This window comes from Pan paniscus, chromosome 1 (assembly GCF_029289425.2).
Source record: "Pan paniscus chromosome 1, NHGRI_mPanPan1-v2.0_pri, whole genome shotgun sequence".
NCBI classification, from domain to species: domain Eukaryota; kingdom Metazoa; phylum Chordata; class Mammalia; order Primates; family Hominidae; genus Pan; species Pan paniscus.
The window spans coordinates 191,516,592-191,535,735 of record NC_073249.2 but is presented as its reverse complement, the minus strand read 5'-3'; the positions used below and the strand labels follow the sequence as shown (position 1 = coordinate 191,535,735).

The 19,144-nt window shown below is 38.9% G+C and overlaps 1 protein-coding gene and 1 non-coding gene across 10 annotated transcripts in view; both read left to right on the top strand.

The window, feature by feature from the left end:
• The window catches only part of ZMYM4 (zinc finger MYM-type containing 4), a 154,711-nt gene that overhangs the window by 41,501 nt on the left and 94,066 nt on the right, over positions 1-19,144 (top strand). For 8 of the 9 annotated variants that reach the window (XM_034961047.3, XM_034961045.3, XM_055095491.2 and 5 more), the window contains one exon: positions 15,770-15,815. The exons of the other annotated variant lie outside the window; for it this stretch is intronic. In XM_034961047.3, coding sequence (XP_034816938.1) covers positions 15,770-15,815 — 46 coding nt within the window. The remainder of the gene's footprint in view (positions 1-15,769; positions 15,816-19,144) is intronic. 9 annotated transcript variants of the gene reach the window in all.
• LOC112438417 (small nucleolar RNA SNORA62/SNORA6 family) lies at positions 1,215-1,366 on the top strand. The gene has a single exon (XR_003026840.1). It is a non-coding gene; the product is annotated as a small nucleolar RNA SNORA62/SNORA6 family (small nucleolar RNA).

The following is a 19,144-nucleotide window of genomic DNA, read 5'->3' as shown; positions in this document are numbered from 1 at the left end:
AAATGGTGGATGGGTTTGAGAGAGGTTCTATAGCACAGATGCCTTCCGGACTAAATATGGATGCCAACCTCATTGAATCTGAGAAATGAAACAAGATGACTTAATTGTTGACATTTTATAATATTAATTTTATAATTTTGGTTATACATGGTACAAGTTTGGGGATCTTTATGAAAATGAGTTATTTAAATAAACTTTATTCTTTGAATGCATTTTTGTAAATTTAGCTTATTTCTTTGACATAGACCGAAATGTTTTTCTTAAATTTTAAGAATAGCTTTATGTTTGCATTATGTATTCAACAACCACATATTTGTCCTTTAAATTGTGCTGGGCATTGCCTTAGATTTGTTCCTTAGACTTGTAAGGAAAGGATAAAATAGTTTTAGGTAATTGAGCAATAAAGAATTTAGTCAGAATAATTTGGTCTAATATTTGGCTTTGTACTGATCATTTATATGTGTATAATGATTATATATTCTGAAAGGGGAGATTACACATAAGAAACTAGGTTATCCTGTCTCATCTCTCTCTTTAAAAACCTTGTAATTGTTTTGTTAGTAAATTTTTAGGGATAGGTTGGGGAAGGCAGTTGTCTGCCTTTGTAATTACACTTTATATTTGCAATCTCAAAATACTTTATGGTGATTGCTTGAGCCCAGGAGCTTGAGGCTACAGTGAGCTATGATCGCACCATTGTAGTCCAGCCTGGCCGACAGAGTAAGACTCTGTCTTAAAAAAAAAAACCACAAAAAAAACTACTTTAGAGTATTCTGATTTATTTATTTTTCAAATAATTCTATGACAGAACTATATTTAAGGGACATCTTCTTAAAGAAACTTAAGTATTTTGTGGGGTTTTTTTGTGTTGTGTTTTTTTTTTTTTGAGATGGAGTTTCACTCTTGTCGCCCAAGGTCTAGAGTGCAATGGCGCGATCTCGGCTCACTGCTACCTCCGCCTCCCAGGTTCAAGCGATTCTCCTGCCTCAGGCCTCCCCAGTAGCTGAGATTAAGGCACCCACCACCATGCCTGGCTAATGTTTGTTTATTTTTTTTAGTAGAGATGGGGTTTCACCATGTTGGCCAGGCTGGTCTCGAATTCCTGACTTCAAGTGATCTACCTGCCTCGGCCTCCCAAAGTGTTGGGATTACAGGCGTGAACCACCTTGTCCAACCATTTTGTGGTTATCTTTGAATGTCTTACTTTTATTATAAAGGCAGCATTGTTGTAGATGATTTGAAAGATTTTAAAAGGTATAAGCTCACAAGTGTAGGTAGTGTGCTACATGAGGGGCAAGTTTTTCACTAATATTACAAGGGTCTCTGATCCAGTGAATGGAGTTTGATAGTAATTTTTGATACAAGTGAAAATAAGTAAATAAAAATAAAAAGGTATACAGAAAAGATAAAAATCTCTTGTAATTTTACTACTCACTATTTATTTACAATTATACATAAATTTATGTTGCATACATATGTATTTTATTTTTTAAATGAATGTATGCTAAAATTCCTTTTTTCTTTTCTTTCTTTTTTTTTTTTGAGATGGAGTTTTGCTCTTATTGCCCAGGCTGGAGTACAGTGTCACAATCTCAGCTCACTGCAACCTCTACCTCCCAGATTCAAGTGATTCTCCTGCTTCAGCCTCCCGAGTAGCTGGGATTACAGGCATGCACCATCACGCGCAGCTAATTTTGTATTTTTAGTAGAGACAAGGTTTTACCATGTTGGCCAGGTTGGTCTCGAGCTCCTGACCTCAGGTGATCTGTCTGCCTCGGCCTCCCAAAGTGCTAGGATTACAGGTGTGAGCCACCGCGTTCGGCCTCTTTTTTCTTTTTCTAATTCACACGAGTATGAAAATCTATAAAATTCCTTTTTTGACATTTGGTGCATAGTTGATTGAATTTTAAACACACACATAGATTCTTATAAACACCACCGCAAACAGGATACGCTTCTATCACCCCATTTTTGGGGTGCTTTCTTTTATAGTCATAGCCTCTATTCACCTTTAGCCACTGGCTGCCACTGTAGTGTTATCTGTTGCTATAGTTTTGTGTTTTTGAGAATGTCGTAAGTGAGAAGGCCAGGCATTGTGGCTCACGCCTGTAATCCCAGCACTTTGGGAGACTGAGGCAGGCAGATCACCTGAGGTCAGGAGTTTGAAACCAGCCTGGACAACGTGGTGAAACCCCGTCTCTACTAAAAACACAAAAAAATTAGCTAGGCATGGTGGCATGCACCTGTAATCCCAGCTACTCAAGAGGCTGAGGCATGAGAATCGCTTGAACTCAGGAGGCGGAGGTTTCAGTGAGCCGATATCATGCCATTGCACTTCAGCCTCGGCAACAAGAGCAAAACTCTGTCTCAAAAAAAAAAAAAAAAGTCATAAATGAACTACTGTAGTATATAATGTTTTGGGACTGGCTTCATAGAATCAGTATTTTATCATTTCAGACCTGGCGTGGTGGCTCATTCTGTAATCCCAGCACTGAGCCATGAGCGTACCACTGTACTAGGGTACAGTCTGGGTGACAGAGGGAGACTGTGTCTCAAAAAAAAAGTCACTTCAAGTGAGATCTAGACAATGAATTTGGAGGGCTGTTTTACTCTCCCTTTTATGTTGTAGTTTCCATATATGTATATATTGAAAACCGTATAATATTTTTTACGCTCCACTGTTAAACATAGGTTAAATAAGTGAAAAATAAAGCAATAGTCTATATATAGAAATAGTTATATTTATTCAGATATTTATTATTTCTGTTGCTCTTCATTCTCAATTTTCTACATTTTCTTCTGATATTTCACTTTTGTATGAAGAGCCTTTCTTTTTCTTTTTCCTTTTTTTTTTGAGACGAGGTCTCGCTCTGTCACCCAGGCTGGAGTGCAGTGGTGATCCTAGCTCACTGCAGCCTCAAACTTTGGGCTCAAGCGATCCTCCCATCTTGGCCTCCCAAAGTGCTGGCATTACAGTCATGAGCCACCATACCCTGCCTGTTTTTCTTTCTTTTGGCATCCATGGTTTCTGATGGAAAGTCTGTAGTTATAAGTAATGTGTTGTTTGTTTCTGACTGTTCAAAGATTTTTGTTGTTGTTGTTGTTGTTTAGGTTTTGGCAGTTTGATTATGAGTGTCTTGGTGTATATATCTTTGGGTTTTCCTGTTTGACGTTTGCTTAGCTTCTTGAATCTGCAGATATCTATCTGTCTTTCATCAAATTTGGGAAGTTTCCAGCCATTATTTCTTCAGATATTTTTTTCTGCTCTGCAGTCTTTCTCCTCTGCTTCTGGAACTCTGATGCCATAAATAATATACCTTTTTATATCTTTATTTTGATAAAATATACATAACATAAAATCTTCCATTTAACCATTTTTAGGTGTATCAGTGGCATTAAGTACATTCGCATTGTTGTGCTACTATTAACACCATCCGTCTCCAGAACCCTCTACCTTATTCTTTTTAAAGTCTGCGTAGAATTTCGTGTATAATCTGTCTTAATAAATTAACCATTTCCCTGCAGTGGGATTTTAAAGTACTTTTTTTATTGTTTAAATTATGTGGCAAGCAAATGTCTTTTTTTCTTTCTTTTCTTTTTCTTTCCTTCTTTCTTTCTCTTCTTTCCCTTCTTTCTTTTCTTTCTTTCTTTCCCTTCTTTCCCACCCTCCCTCCCTTCCTTCCTTTTTTGAGACAGAGTCTCACTCTGTTGCCCAGGCTGGAATGCAGTGGCACAATCTTGGCTGACTGCAACCTCCGCCTCCCGGGTTCAAGTGATTCTTGTGCCTCAGCTTTCCAAGTAGCTGGGATTACAGGTGTTTGCCACCATACCTGGCTAATTTCTTTTATTATTATTATTGTTTTTGGAGACGGAGTCTCGCTCTGTCACCCGGATTGGAGTGCAGTGGCACGATCTTAGCTCACTGTAACGTCTGCCTCCCGAGTTCAAGTGATTCTCCTGCCCCAGCCTCCCGAGTAGCTGGAACTAGAGGCGAGTGCCACCACAGCTGGCTAATTTTTGTGTTTTTAGTAGAGGCAGGGTATCACCATGTTGCCCAGACTGGTCTGGAACTCCTGACCTCAGGTGATCCACCCGCCTCAGCCTCCCAAAGTGCTGGGATTACAGGCATGAGCCACTGTGACCGGCCCCGGCTAACATTTTTATTATTATTAGATACAGGGTTTCACCATGTTGGCCAGGCAGGTCTCAAACTCCTGACCTCAAGTGATCTCCCTGCCTTGGCCTCCTAAAGTGTTGGGATTACAGGCGTGAGCCATTGCACCCAGCCTATCTTAAGTATTTTAAAGGTAAACTTTTATCTGTCACTTTTTCTTTTTCTTTTTTTTTTTTTTTTTTTTTGAGACAGAGTCTCACTCTGTAGCCCAAGCTGGAGTGTAGTAGCACGATCTCAGCCCACTGCAACCTCCACCTCCTGGGCTCAAATGATTCTTGTGCCTCAGCCTCCCGAGTAGCTGGGACTGCAGGCGGGCGCCCCCACACCCGGCTAATTTTTTGTATTTTAGTAAAGGTGGGTTTTCACCAGGTTGCCCAGGTTGGTCTCGAACTCCTGAGCTCAGGTGATCCACCCAGCTCGGCCTCCCAAAGTGCTGAGATTACAGGTGTGAGCCACCTCACCTGGCCTCTGTCACTTTTATTTGCAGTGACAGTCTTAGAGGTTGGGAGATTGTAAAGGTTGTGTGTATTGGCTAAAATGAAGCCTTTATTATTGGAATTTTTATTTTAAAAATTTATGTTAAAAATGTATATTATATTTTAAAGGTGTATATAATATGATCTATGTGAAAAAATGTGAGCCTGAAAGGGCTAGTCTTTCAAGTTGGATCCCAAGTGGCTAACTGGGCCTAAATTTAAAATAGAGCCTAGCAACCATTTGCTGACTAGAGGTCATTCACATACTCTTAGTTCCTGAAAACTCACACCTCTGTTTAACTTTAGGTATCACTGATTGAAGAGAAGCAGTCCAAGGTTTTTATTTTTACCTTAAATGATTGAGAAAACTTTTATTTGTTGTTTTAGTTATAAGTTTTATGATTTACATCATGTTTGCTATAGACTTTAGGAAGCACTGAAAATAGTTTCTTTGAGGAATGCCATGATTTTATCATAAATATTCCTGATTCTTCCAACTTGGTAACCAATTCTATACATTATTTTGGACTAGTAAACTTAATGACAAAAACTATAGTTTATTTTTCTTTTCCCTCAAAAAAAAATAGATTACAGATGTGGTGGTGCGCATCTGTAATCCCAGCTACTTGGGAGGCTGAGGCAGGAGAATTGCTTTAACCCAGGAGGCAGAGGTTGCAGTGAGCCGAGATCACGCCATTGTACTCCATGGGTGACAAGAGCAAGACTCCATCTCAAAAAAACAAAAAAACAAAAACAAAAAAACCAAAAGTAATTTTAAGGTGATGGCCTTTTTTTTTAAAGCTATTTTCTCAGTAATGGGCTCTATTCTCTATATTCAGTGATACATTTTGACTATTTTATGTTTATCAGGTTATTGTAGCTATTCAAACAGAAGTTTTTTCATTAAAATATATAATGTAAATTTAACACTCAAAAGATACGTTTTGCAAAACTTCAATAGAACATTTTTAGTAGCTGGCTTGTTAAGTTTTTTTCTGAACTTGAAAGTAATTCAGTTGCTTTATTTTATACAATTTGAGTTGTAAAATGCAACTTAACTCCATTGCTTCTACGTAGAACTTTGGTTTTTATTTTATATAACCTTTAAAAAAAGTTCTACTAAAAAAAATTACTACCAGCACATGAAATGTGTATTACAGACAATAAGTGTACCTACAGCAAGTTGACAGTTAGCCAGTCTTTTTTTGATGGAGAAACCAAGCCTGTTTTTAGTTTATGTCAGTGTAATTTCTGGGAACTAATCATTTTGTTTAAGTAACTTTACATAAATTTTGAAATGAATAAAAATGCAAAAAGAAGATGTATTTGCTTCTTTTTTAAAGGAAGAATTGTTAATGTCTTAAAAAGTCAGGCTCACCCCTGTAACCCTAGCACTTTGGGAGGCTGAGTTGGGAGGATCGCTTTAGCCTGGGGGTTTGGGACCAGAATTGGCAACAGTGAGACCCTGTCTCTACAAAAAAATAAAGAAAAAAATTCACTGGATGTACCTGTAATTCCAACTACTCAGGAGGCTGAGACGGAAGGATTGCTGGTGCCCAGGAGTTCAAGGCTGTGGTGAGCAAAGATCATGCCACTGCACCCTGGCCTGGGTGACAGAGTGAGTCCCTGTCTGGGGGAAAAGAAAAAATTATTATTATTATTTTTTAAAAGTCATTTAATTAAAAAGAAATACTTTATGTAGAGAGAATTAGACCTACTTTTTATAGTTTTCTTAACAAGTATTCAGTGTCCATTATATAATACTAATTCGAGTTTTTAGTTTACGCCTAGCTTGAGAGTGAATTGTGAGCATTAAATTTGAACGTTTGGAAAGAGTTTTTTAGGATTATGTAGCCCAACTTTATTATATATTCATTATATGGGTTGAAGAAATCGAGTCCCAGAGGGGTGAAGTTTCTCCCTTAAGCTTTGTTTGTTAGTAGCAGAACAGTGACTAGAATATTACAGTATTGAAATTAGTGGTCTTTCTCAAGACCTACTGTGTATTTGGTAGCAAATGTGTAATAGTAAGTTAGTCCTCACTTTTATTTTGTTCTGATATGCTTGAATTTCAGTTGCCAAGGTTTAAATGCCAGTTCTCTAACAACACAGTTCATATTTCATTTACCATAGTGTGTTAACTGTGAGCAATTGCATAAAGTATAAACTTCAGTGCTAGCTCTTGTGTTAACAAATCACTATGTAATTAGCAGATGTCTGTCACGAACAGTGACTAATCACATCACTTCTTTCAGAGTCTGTGTTGGAGTTTTTCACTCTGCATCTATTATTTAGTTTATACACAGACAGCAAAGTGTGTAGTTGTGTTGCATCCTTGTCTCCCAATTATAAACCTATGTGACATTTTATGAAAATGGATACTCAAGAGGAGAGAATTTGCAAAAAAAGATGAAAGTTCAGAAAAGGAATCAAAAGTGATAACACAGGAACTGAAAAATTAGATGTGATTAGATGATTCAAAAACGGTGACAGGCAAGTGAAGATAGGACAAGAGCTAGGCCTGCATGTAGTTACAGTATGAACTATATTGAAAAAATTCAATCGGTGGCTCACGCCTGTAATCCCAGCACTTTGGGAGGCTGAGGCGGGCGGATCACCTGAGGTCAGGAGTTTGTGACCAGCCTGGCCAACATGGTGAAACCCTGTCTCTACTGAAAATACAAAAATTAGCCGGGCATGGTGGCAGGCGCCTGTAATCCCAGCTACTTGGGAGGCTGAGGCAGGAGAATCACTTGAACCTGGGAGGTGGAGGTTGCAGTGAGCCGAGATCATGCCATTGCACTCCAGCCTGGGGGACAAGAGCGAGACTTCATCTCAAAAAAAAAAAAAAAAGTTACAGTGCTTCAGCCAGGCGTGGTGGCTCACGCCTGTAATCCCAGCACTTTGGGAGGCCCGAGGCAGGTGGATCGCCTGAGGTCTGGAGTTCGAGACCAGCTTGACCAACATGGTGAAACCCTGTCTCTGCTAAAAACACAAAAAATTAGCCAGGTGTGAAGGCGGAACCTGTAATCCCAACTACTCAGGAGGCCGAGCCAAGAGAATCCCTTGAACCCGGGAGGTGGAGGCTGCAGTAAGCTGAGATTGCGCCATTGCCCTCCAGCCTGGGCAACAAGAGCGAAACTCTGTCTCAAAAAATAAATAAATAAATAGATAGATAGATAGATAGATAGATAGATAGCTTTATCACGTAATTTAAATAAATTGTATTAAGAACAGACCCTAGTCAATTTGGCTAGCATTCAGGCTGAATCATTGAAGTTAGTTGTTGCACTGAAAGAAAACTAATTACAAGCCAACCGAAGGACTTCTTGTTGCCAGTAAAGGCTGGTTTGATCATTTCAGAATGGTCATGGATTGTTGATAAGTTTTCTGGTAAAGATGCTAGAACAGATAGGGATGCTGCTGTGAAATTTGTGCCCAGATTTCAGAGATTACTTAAGGCAGGTAATTGTGATCATCAGCTATTTAACATGTTGATGGGATAGGTCTTTTTTGGAATGCAGCCCATCATTAACCTATGCAATGAAAGACATAGGATCTCCAAGTGGCCATAAAGGGGAGTGTGTAGATATGTCACCTGAAGAATTCAGTGAAGACAAACTTAAGACATAAATGAGGAAAATGTTGTAACAAAAAGACGAATGTCGTAGTGGAAGTAATACTGGCACAAATTTCACAGTAACACAACTCGTTGAGATACTCAAAAGATTGAAAGAGCAAAGGGTATAATTTTGGAAGCCAATTCAAATTTAGAAGGGATTATGGCAATTTTTTTTTTTTTTTTTTATTTGAGACGGAGTCTCACTCTATCGCCCAGGCTGGAGTACGGTTGCGCTACCTTGGCTCACTGCAACCTCTGCCTCCCGGGTTCAAGTGATTCTCCTGCCTCAGCCTCCCGAGTAGCTGTGACTACAGGCACGTGCCACCATGCCTGGCTAATTTTTGTATTTTTAGTAGAGACAGGGTTTCACCATGTTGGCCAGGCTAGTCTTGAACTCTTGACCTCAGGTGATCCACCCACCTTGGCCTCCCAAAATGCTGGGATTATAGGGGTGAGCCACTGTGCCCGGCTGACAATTTGTTAAGGCATGGAAAAGTTGCTTATTCTGTATCACAAGTTACATAGGAAAAGACAAAGGCAGGCACTGTCTACTCCTGGTAGGGTTTTTTGTTTTTTTGTTTTTTAATTTGAGGCGAAGTCTCGCTCTGTCACCCAGGCTGGAGTACAGTGGCATAATCTCGGCTCACTGCAACCTCCGTCTCCCAGGTTCAAGTGATTCTTCTGCCTCAGCCTCCCAAATAGCTGGGATTACAGGCATGTGCCACCACACCTGGCTAATTTTTGTATTTTTAGTAGAGACAGGGTTTTACCATCTTGGCCTGGCCGGTCTTGAACTCCTGACCTCAAGTCATCCACCTGCCTTGGCATACCAAAGTGCTGGGATTACAGGCATGTACCACTGTGCCCAGCCATACTCCTGGTAGATTTTTTACAAATAAATAAAACCCTTTGATTCTCACATTTTAAATTATAACGTAGTAAGCAAATATTAGTTATACAATATTTTTTCATTTCCCTACACATTTAAACTGACACAGTGTTTTTGTTTTTGTTTTTGAGACGGAGTTTCGCTCTTGTTGCCCAGGGTGGAGTGCAGTGGCATGATGTTGGCTCACCACAACCTCCGCCTCCCGGGTTCAAGTGATTCTCCTGCCTCCTGAGTAGCTGGAATTACAGGCATGGGCCACCATGGCCAGCTAATTTTGTATTTTTAGTAGAGACGGGGTTTCTCCATGTTGGTCAGGCTGGTCTCGAACTCCCGACCTCAGGTGATCAGCCCGCCTCGGCCTCCCAAAATGCTGGGATTACAGGTGTGAGCCACCGTGCCTGGCCAAACTGACAGAGTTTTTAACGTTTCAAGTGTTTTGACAAAAAAAGATCATGGAACAATTTTAATTTTTCTCTTTGATCATTAAGATTGCTTTGCATGGTTTCAGCTTGCATAGTCGTTTTTATATTTCTGCGTGGTAGCTGCCTGTATAAAAAATATAATATCGCTGGGTGTGGTGGCTCATGCTTGCATTCCCAGCACTTTGGGAGGCTGAGGTGAGAAGATCACGAGGCCAGGAGTTCAAGACCAGCCTGGGCAATATAGCAATACCCAGTCTCTACAGAAAATTTTAAAAAATTAGCTGGGCGTGGTTGTGCACACCTCTAGTTCCAGCTACTTGGGAGTTGAGGTGGGAGGATCCCTTGAGCTCAGGAGTTTGAGGCTGCAGTGAGCCATGATCATGTTACTGCATTCCAGCCTGGGCAACAGAGCAAGACCCGTCTCAAAAAAATTTTTCCAAAACAAATTTCTCACATTGAGAAACTTGAAAAAAATGATTGTAAAAATCATCAGGATTAATACATTTGAAAAACTAAGGGACATCCAAATCAGAGTAGCAACAGGGAAAGACTAACATTACTCATTGTGGCGGTTGAAGGAATAGGAATAGGATTGGACATTTGATTTGGAGTGGTCTGTTGAAAGTATACAGATTATTTGAAACTTCGGTGGAAACTTTGGGAGTTTTGGAAAATTTAAAGTACACTCTATGGTTAAGTTTTTTAAATAAACAAGTTTCAAACTGCTTATTAACTAATAGAAATGATTCTTTTATTTAGCAAAGACTGAGTTTTTGTTATATTTTAGGCAGTGTTGTAGGTGCTAGGCTACTAAATACAGAACAAATAAAAATCTCTTTGGGCTAGTGTGATACTGTGATATAATAGGAAATACATATTTGGTTTCTGCCCCAGGTTTCTGGCACACAGCTCGTAAAACTGTTGGAATCTCTGAAGTGATAAGTGTGGATTGTGTACTAATGAGTGACTTGGGCTTAGGGCCAGGCCTTTCCATAGCTTCAGCATGGGGCTGGTCACCAAAAATACCAAGACATGACTAGAGGGCTAAACATCGAGTTGAGCAGCAGTGCCAATGATTTACTCAATCATGGCTGCATAATGAAGCCTCCATAAAAACCCCAAAGGCAAGGTTCAGAAAACTTCCGGATTGCTGAACCACACAGAGGTGCTGGAAAGGTGGCATGCCCAGAGAAGATGCGGGAACTCCATGCCTCTCCCCAGCATGTATCATCCTATGCATCTCTTTCATCAGGTTGTTCACCTGTATCCTTTGTAGTATCCTTTATAATAAACCAGTAAATGTGTTCCCCTGAGATACATGAGCTGCTTTAGCAAATTAATTGAACCTGAGGTGGGGGTTGTGCACACCCCAAGTTATATAGCTGGCCAGTTACAAGGTCAGGTCACAGCCTGGGGCTTGTGATTGGTATCTGAAGTGGGAGGCAGCCTTGTTGGACTGAGCCTTCAAACTGTGGGACCTTACTCTTAATTCCAGGTAGATAGTGTCAGAATTGAAGTGAATTATAGGACACACAGTTGGTGTCTGCTAGATATTTGGTGTGTGATGAAAAAGTCCCACATATCTGGTCACTGAAATGTTCTGTGTTGCGAGACCGTTATAGGAGAAAAATAATCTTTTGTTTGTTTTTTTCTTCAGGGTGCACTTTTGCCTGCCCTGGCTTTGAGAAGTGTAGGATTTCTAATCCTTTATATAATCTTGATTTCATTTAGGTTCTATTGAAAGAAACTAACTAGATTGTTTTTTGTTTTTAATTTTTAACATTATTCTAAAGGTCTTTATATAAAGCGCTCCTTTTTATTGATTTTGTGTTTAGTCTCCAAAGTTGGATTAAAACTCAAGGTTTGTATAACCCCTGTTATCTGTCAGCAGGTTGGTCTACAAAAAGAATGGGATATGACCTCATACAGCTTCAGAAACCTGTATGGGTACTTGATTCTTTATAGCATTCCCAACTTGGGAGTAAAGTTATTATAGTTGTTACATAGTCACATTGGTCGTAGTATCACTAGGAAAGAGCTGTGAATTCTACTTTGTTCGGGAAGTTGGGTGTGTGTGGGTTGTGTGTGAGATTATCGTACCATAGAGGAGTTGCAGCTTTAGCTTGAAGCTGAGTATATGTTTACTATTGAATTAAGACTGGAAAAGCTTAAGCACTGTGCACAATGGCCCAGATGCTTGAAACTACCTGAAAGGTTGGGTGAGCAGCTATAGGTTATTTATAATGGCTGGAGCATTTGCTTACAGGATGGGGATGTAATGGGAATGTGAAGGCAGGAAAAGATAAAGCTGTAGAGGAAATTAGGGCTAGATTTTGGAGAGTCTTATATATCCACAGAAGTTTGGACATTTTTCTTGGGAGACTTTCAGAGCTGTGTGTGTGTGTGTGTGTGTGTGTGTGTGTTTGTGTGTGTGTGTCCTTCCCCTTAACCTCTCAGTACCTCCATTTCTTCACCTATAAAATAGAGGTGTTAACAGTACCTACCTTATGAGATTTTTGGGAGATTAAATTGGATTAAATCATATAAAGTACTTGGAAAAAAAGTGTCATAAACTGGGCATGGTGGTGTGTTCCTGTAATCCCAGCAACTCATGAAGCTTAGTTGGAAGGAATTAAATTAAAAAAAATTAAATATTTAATTTTTTTAACCTAGTGATCTTTTTTAACCTAGTGATCCCACTTCTAGAAATTGATCCTACAGATATACTCACATACCTAAGCCATATAGTATGTATACAGATGACAACTGCAATATTACATTTAAAAAAAAAAAAAAAGCAGGAGGCAACCTTAAAATGTTCATCAGTGTAATATAATAAGAGACTATGCAGCCACTGGAAAGAATGAAGTAGATCTCTGTATAATTTTCCAAGATATACTATTGGGTTTTTTAAAAACAGGGACATTTCTATGTCTCTCTTCATTTTGTATCTTTACCAGTCTGAGAGAAAATGGTATCTCAATTTTGATTTTGGGTAAGATTGAATGTTTAGTGCTTATTTATGTTCTTTGATCACTTTCTATTGGGATAGTACTCTTTAATTGAGTTCAAGATTGCTTTATACATAGAATATTAACCATTATTATACTACTACTACAACTTTTTCATTCATATTACCTTTAAGCTTTTCCAAACAATTTTTTAGAAATATAGTCAAACTTTAAAATCTTTTTCATGAAGATTTCTTTTTCTGGTTAAAAGACTTTTCTATCTTCTAGGGCTTTTTTTTTTTCAGTTTATTTTTAACTTATCTGGGATTAATGTTGATGTGAAGTAGTGATTGTGATCCAAATTTTTTCACCTTAAATGGTTGTCATCTTCTAGTTCTCTTTTTTCCTTTAGGAGTGAGAATAGATCATTGGGTTTAGCAGTGTGGAGGTCGCTTATGACCTTGACGAGAAAAGTTTCAGTAGAAATAGTGCAGGCAGAAGCCTTACTGAAGTGGGTTCAAGAGACAGGTGTCGTAGGCAGCATGTATAGACAACTTTGTTTTTGTTTTGGTTTTGGTTTTTAGATGTAGTCTTGCCCTGTTGCCCAGGCTGGAGTGCAATGGCGTGATCTCGGCTCACTGTAACCTCCGCCTCCCAGGTTCAAGCGATTCTCCTGCCTCAGCCTCCCAAGTAGCTGGGATTACAGGTGTGTGCCACCATGCCCGGCTAATTTTTTTGTATCTTTAGTAGAGATGGGGTTTCACCATGTTGGCCAGGCTGGTCTTGAACTCCTGACCTTGCGATCCACCTGCCTCGGCCTCCCAAAGTGCTAGGATTACAGGCATGAGTCACCACGCCTGGCTTTTTTGTTTTGTTTTTGTTTTTGTTTTTGAGACGGAATCATGCTTTGTCCCCTAGGCTGGAGTGCAGTGGGACAATCTCGGCTCACTGCAACCTCCACCTCCTGAGTTCAAGTGATTCTCCTGCCTCACAGCCTCCCAAGTAGCTGGGATTACAGGTGCCCGCCACCACGCCCAGCTAATTTTTGTATTTTCAGTAGAGATGGGTTTTTGCCATGTTGGCCAGGCTGGTCTTGAACTCCTGACCTCAGGTGATCCGCCCACCTCGGCCTCCCAGAGTGCTGGGATTACAGGTGTGAGCCACTGCACCTGGCTAGACGACTCCTTTGAAGAGTTCTGCTGTCAAGGGGAAGAGAAGAATGAGCAGTAGCTCTAGGGGGATAGAGAATCATGAGAAATATTGTATAAGATGAGAAGGAATAATAGCATCGGGCCTTGGGACAGTATTGTTCAAAAACAAACTGTTATTAAACAATGGGATTCCTCTCAGTGTAGGCAGATGCTTTGATTCTTTGGCTTACAGAGTGACATTTTTCTTTGTTTTTTTTGTTTGTTTGTTTGTTTGTTTTGAGACGGAGTCTCGCTCTGTTGCCCAGGCTGGAGTGCAGTGGCACGATCTTGGCTCACTGCAAGCTCCGTCTCCCAGGTTCACGCCATTCTCCTCATTCTCCTGCCTCAGCCTCCTGAGTAGCTGGGACTACAGGCGCCCACCACCATGTCCGGCTAATTTTTTTGTATTTTTAGTAGAGACGGGGTTTCACCATAATTAGCCAGGATGGTCTCGATTTCCTGACCTCATGATCCACCCGTCTCGGCCTCCCAAAGTGCTGGGATTACAGGCGTGAGTCACCACACCTGGCCCAGAGTGACATTTTTCATTTCCCATTTCCCTTTCATTCTAGAGCCTAGCTCATTGACTGGAATGGTAGGTGGAGTGACCTTCACTATTTGTTTGCTTTCCTTTACTTTCCAATGTTTACATAGTTGAATTTCAAGTTAAATGTGTTTATAAATTACCTGCACTATCATTTAAAAAAATTGCTCCTTTTGTTTTCTTTGGAATTCTGATATATTTTACCAGGATGTATCCTTTTTTTTTGTTATTTCTTTGGTATTTAGTGGGCCCATTCAATCTCAGATATGGTATTTATATCTTCAGTTCAGGGAAATTTTTTTCTGTTATCCCTTTCACCATTATTTTCTTCTTTGGGGGTACCTTTGATATTGCTGTTAGACTTAGTGCTTCAATCCTCCATGTCACATAAATTATCTTTTCCAACTTTTTGTCTAGAGATGAGGTTTCACCATGTTGGCCAGGATGGTCTCGATCTCCTGACCTTGTGATCCGCCCACCTCAGCCTCCCAAAGTGCTGGGATTACAGGTGTGAGCCACTGGGCCCAGCCAAGAAGTTGCTTTTTTATAAGTTACTTGTTTCCTTCTGGAGTAGTGGTTCTGTTTGTTTACCTTGAACTTTCTCTTCCACATAGGTTTCTTTTGGAAACCTGGGATCTTTTATTTTCTCTTCATATTTATGAATATCAGATACTACTGATTACTATAGCTAGCTGTTGTGTTTCCTCTACAGTTATGTAGGTAGCTAGGTAGTTCTTTTTTCCTTAAAAGTCTCTCCCTTGAATGGGGTGGCTGATTCTGGCTTCTTACAGTAGGCAAGGTTTATCAAGAAGCAGCATTTCTTGTGTTCTTGTCTCATTGATGAGTAACAGGCAGGGAAGCAGGAACCTCCAAAGTAAGGAGGCCTTCAGAGACTCAGAGTGAAGTGTGCCATTTTCTTTAGTTCTTTGGTGGAGTTACCGGTGCTTTGCTTTCTTTTCCCTGTGTGTTTAAAGATCTGAAATTACCTCTGACATGGCTCTACTTCTGTCTTAGGCACTAACGTACTCAGTAGGAACCATCCCTATAACAGGCCTCACTTTCAATTTAAGAGCAGCATGTTTCTGGCTTTAGCTTAAGAGCAAAAGCTGTTAATTTTTCTATTCAGTTTTGATGGGAAGTTTTACATAGTCAGTTCTTGGTGTTAGTAAGTTCTTATGAAGTGTTAGCTGTGTTTACTGTTATTAAAATATATATGATCATCTCTTTTGTGACATGAATGATTAAAAAATAAGTAGTTGTTTATAGTGAGAGGATGTGATTTATCTCTTAGTTTTTGGTTTGGGGCTTTGGTCTGAGAACTACTTTGGTTCATCCTAAATTTTATTTTACTCTATTTGGCAATGTTTTTGTTTATATTGTGCACTTGTCATTTGGGTTGAAAATTACAGCTCCTTGGGGAATACGGAGGGATACCAAACGAATGTATGATAGAAGATATGATGGTAATGTTACTTTTCTCTTTCCTTTTTTGCTTTTCCAGTTTGAACAAAAAAGTGGTGCAGTTTTTGATGAAATTGTAGAGAACTGTAAGTACCATTTGAGAAAAAACAATCATGTCTTTAGATAGAAAATGAATGTTAATCTAGATGTGGTATTTAACTATTACAGTGTTTAGTTACGGCTGATTTATGTGATGGTTCAATCTGATTTAGTCTAGATCTCATCACATACTGTTCTTTTAGCAGGTTAATCTGAATTGTAAGAATCTTATTCTTTTTTTCAATAAATATTTTATTCTCGTAGTTATCATATTAAAATATAGCCATACTTCATATCTATATGGAAGATTATACTTACCACTATTAAGGGTTTCTACTTGGTTTAAGGTCTTTTATTTTCTTTTAAAATTCTTTTTGTGTTATCGTATTTTTAGAAATAATTTGTTTTTTATGATTATAAAAGTAATACATTCAATTTTACAATACAGAAATGAATAAAATAGAAAGTAAAAGCCTTTGTCATTACCATTCTCCAAAGATAACCAGTTTTAAAAGTTTAACATATATATCTTTCCAGACTTTTTTCTATGAGTGTATATATCTATACATGGTGTATGGAGATTTATATATGTGTGTAGGAATCATAGATACCGTTCTTGCTTTTTTTCATTCAACTGCGTAGACATCTTTCTGTGTCAATGGATATAGATCTGTTGCACCCTTTTTAATGGCTACTCAGTATTTTATTGTATGGCTGTATAATAAGTTCTCACTAAATGTTGTTGATATGTTCTTGGAAATTGTGACTTTAGGTGAAATGACATATAATGAAACCAATTTTACTATAAGTTTAAATTGATAGAAGTAAGAGTTAAGTTCCTGTGGCATATTTTTAGTCACAAAAACACCATCAAACTTCTAAATAAAGATCTGAAACACTTCTAATATTAAACATTGAAATAAATGTGAGCTATACATGCATACAAGAAAGATTAATAAAAACAAGTAAGATAATTATTTACCCAGTTTTTGGTGAATCAGCGAGTGATGGTGCTTGTAGTGGTGGTTGGTTAACTTAAGGAATAAATGTTTGCAAAGCAAACATTGTCAAGAGCACCTCCTACCACCATGCAGTTCAGAAACAAACAATAATAAACATGATGGGCTCACTGAGTGCATCATTTATGTACTTTTCTGTGCTGATTATATATTTTATGAATTTTATTACAATAATTTGTATTCATTCGTTCATTTTCCAATCCCCTTATTCCAATTCAGGGTCATGGGTGGCCGAAGCCTATCCTGGCAGCCTCAGGGCACAAGGCAGGAACCAGTCCTGGACAGGATGCCATCCCATCACAGCGTGCTTCACACACACACACCCATGCTCACTCAGACTGGGACAATTTAGACACGCTAATTAACCTAATGTGCACATCTTTGGGATGTGGGAGGAGTCTAGAACATCTGGAGAAAACTCAGGCAGACATGGAGAGAATATACAAACTCCACATAAATAATAGCCCTGGCTTGGAGTCATTTTTTTTCTCTCTTTTTTTGAGATGGAGCCTTGCTTTGTCACCCAGGCTTGAGTGAAGTGGCATGATCTAGGCTCACTGCAACCTCTGCCTCACAGGTTCAAGTGATTCTCCTGTGTCAGCCTCCTGAGTCACTGGGACTACAGGCACACGTCACCACTCCTAGCTAATTTTTTATATTTTTGGTAGAGATGGGGTTTTACCATGTTGGCCAGGCTGTTCTCAAACTCCTGACCTCAAGTGATCCACCTGCCTTGGCCTCCCAAAGTCCTGGGATTACAGGCGTGAGCCACAGCGCCTGGCCTTTGTTTCTCTCTTCAGTGCTACAGCAAAATAACATTGAATGAAATGTTATTAGAGGACCTGCTGTACTATAATTTAACTAGCTTCTTTTATACATGTGTAATTTATTTTCAATTTTGCATTATTATTAAGAACATTGAATATGTATTCCCATACACATCTTTGTATACTTGTTGAAGCATTCTGTAGAATAAATTCCAAGAATAGAATTGATTAATTATCAAAGGATATTTTTGTGCTTTTTTATGAAAGATAAATTTTGTCAACTAGAGTTCTTGAATTAAGGGAATGTACTTTTAAAAAAAAAATTTACTTCTACCAGTAGGATCTGTACTTTCTTTCTCTTTGTAATTAGTTTAATATTTTAGAATGATAATATTTTTAGACTACCATCTGACTTTATGTTATTTGATATTGAGAGGTAACTATATCTCCTGATCTTCAGTGGATTTAGTTATTGTGTGTCTTTTTTGTTTTAGGCAATCAAAAATAGAATTTAGCTAGCTTATCCAGAAGAATCATTTTAGATATATACTAGGATATTTCATAAAATATAAGATAAAATGAATTTCCTGCAGGGTACTCAGCAAAAGGAGATCATGTCTGTTCTCTACAAGTGCTGCCAGAAAGCAGTTATATTCCCACGATTTTTAGTCTTTCTGTATATCCATTCTAAATTTCAAGTTGTTTGGAGAAAGATTATGATTGGGCCAGCTTGAATCTCATGTTCATCTTTGAACCAATTATCTGTGGTCAGGGAAACCAGGCCAGACAGTAAAACATACCTCTTGGAAGGCATGCCTCTGTCACTACTCACTTTTGCCAAATAATGTTCGAATACCTATTTTGGATGATATGCCTTTGCTCAAGTGTGTATATTGGTATTAGAAATGAATCATATACCTTTCTAATGAAGGTTTTAATCTGATGGATTGTTAAAGTTGTTGCAGTAAAAACATTCTTAAAGAGGCAATAGGAATCTGTATTAAACCTGTAGCCGGGCTACTGTACTTGGAGTTCTACACCCAACATTTGGGGTTTATGTTTCTGGTACATGGTGTTTCTCTGCTCTCCTTCCTTAAACATTATTAGGCTCTAGATTTACAAGCAGAATGTTTTATTCTGTATTTTAGTTTTTATTTTAGAGACAGGGTCTTGCAGTTGCCTAGGCTGGAATGCAGTGGCATGATCATAGCTCACTACAACCTTGAACTCCTGGGGTCAAGTGATCCTCCCATCTCAGCATCTGAGTAGCTGGGACTATAGATGTGATCACCATGCCTGGCTAATTTTTTAATTTTTTATTTTTTGGTAGAGATTAGGTCTTATTATGTTTTCCAATCAGGTCTTAAACACCTGGCCTCAAACAATCCTCCTGCCTTGGCCTCCCAAAGTGCTGGGATTACAGGAGTGAGCCACCACACCCAGCCAACCAGAAAGTTTTATACCAAATGTTAGTTGCAAATGGTGCAATAAAGGTTACCCTTTATCTCCCCTTTTCTGGTAGTTTAAATTAAAAGGATGTTGAAAGCCCTGGAGGCAGAGAAGTGACTAGTTTGGAAGGAATACTGGCCT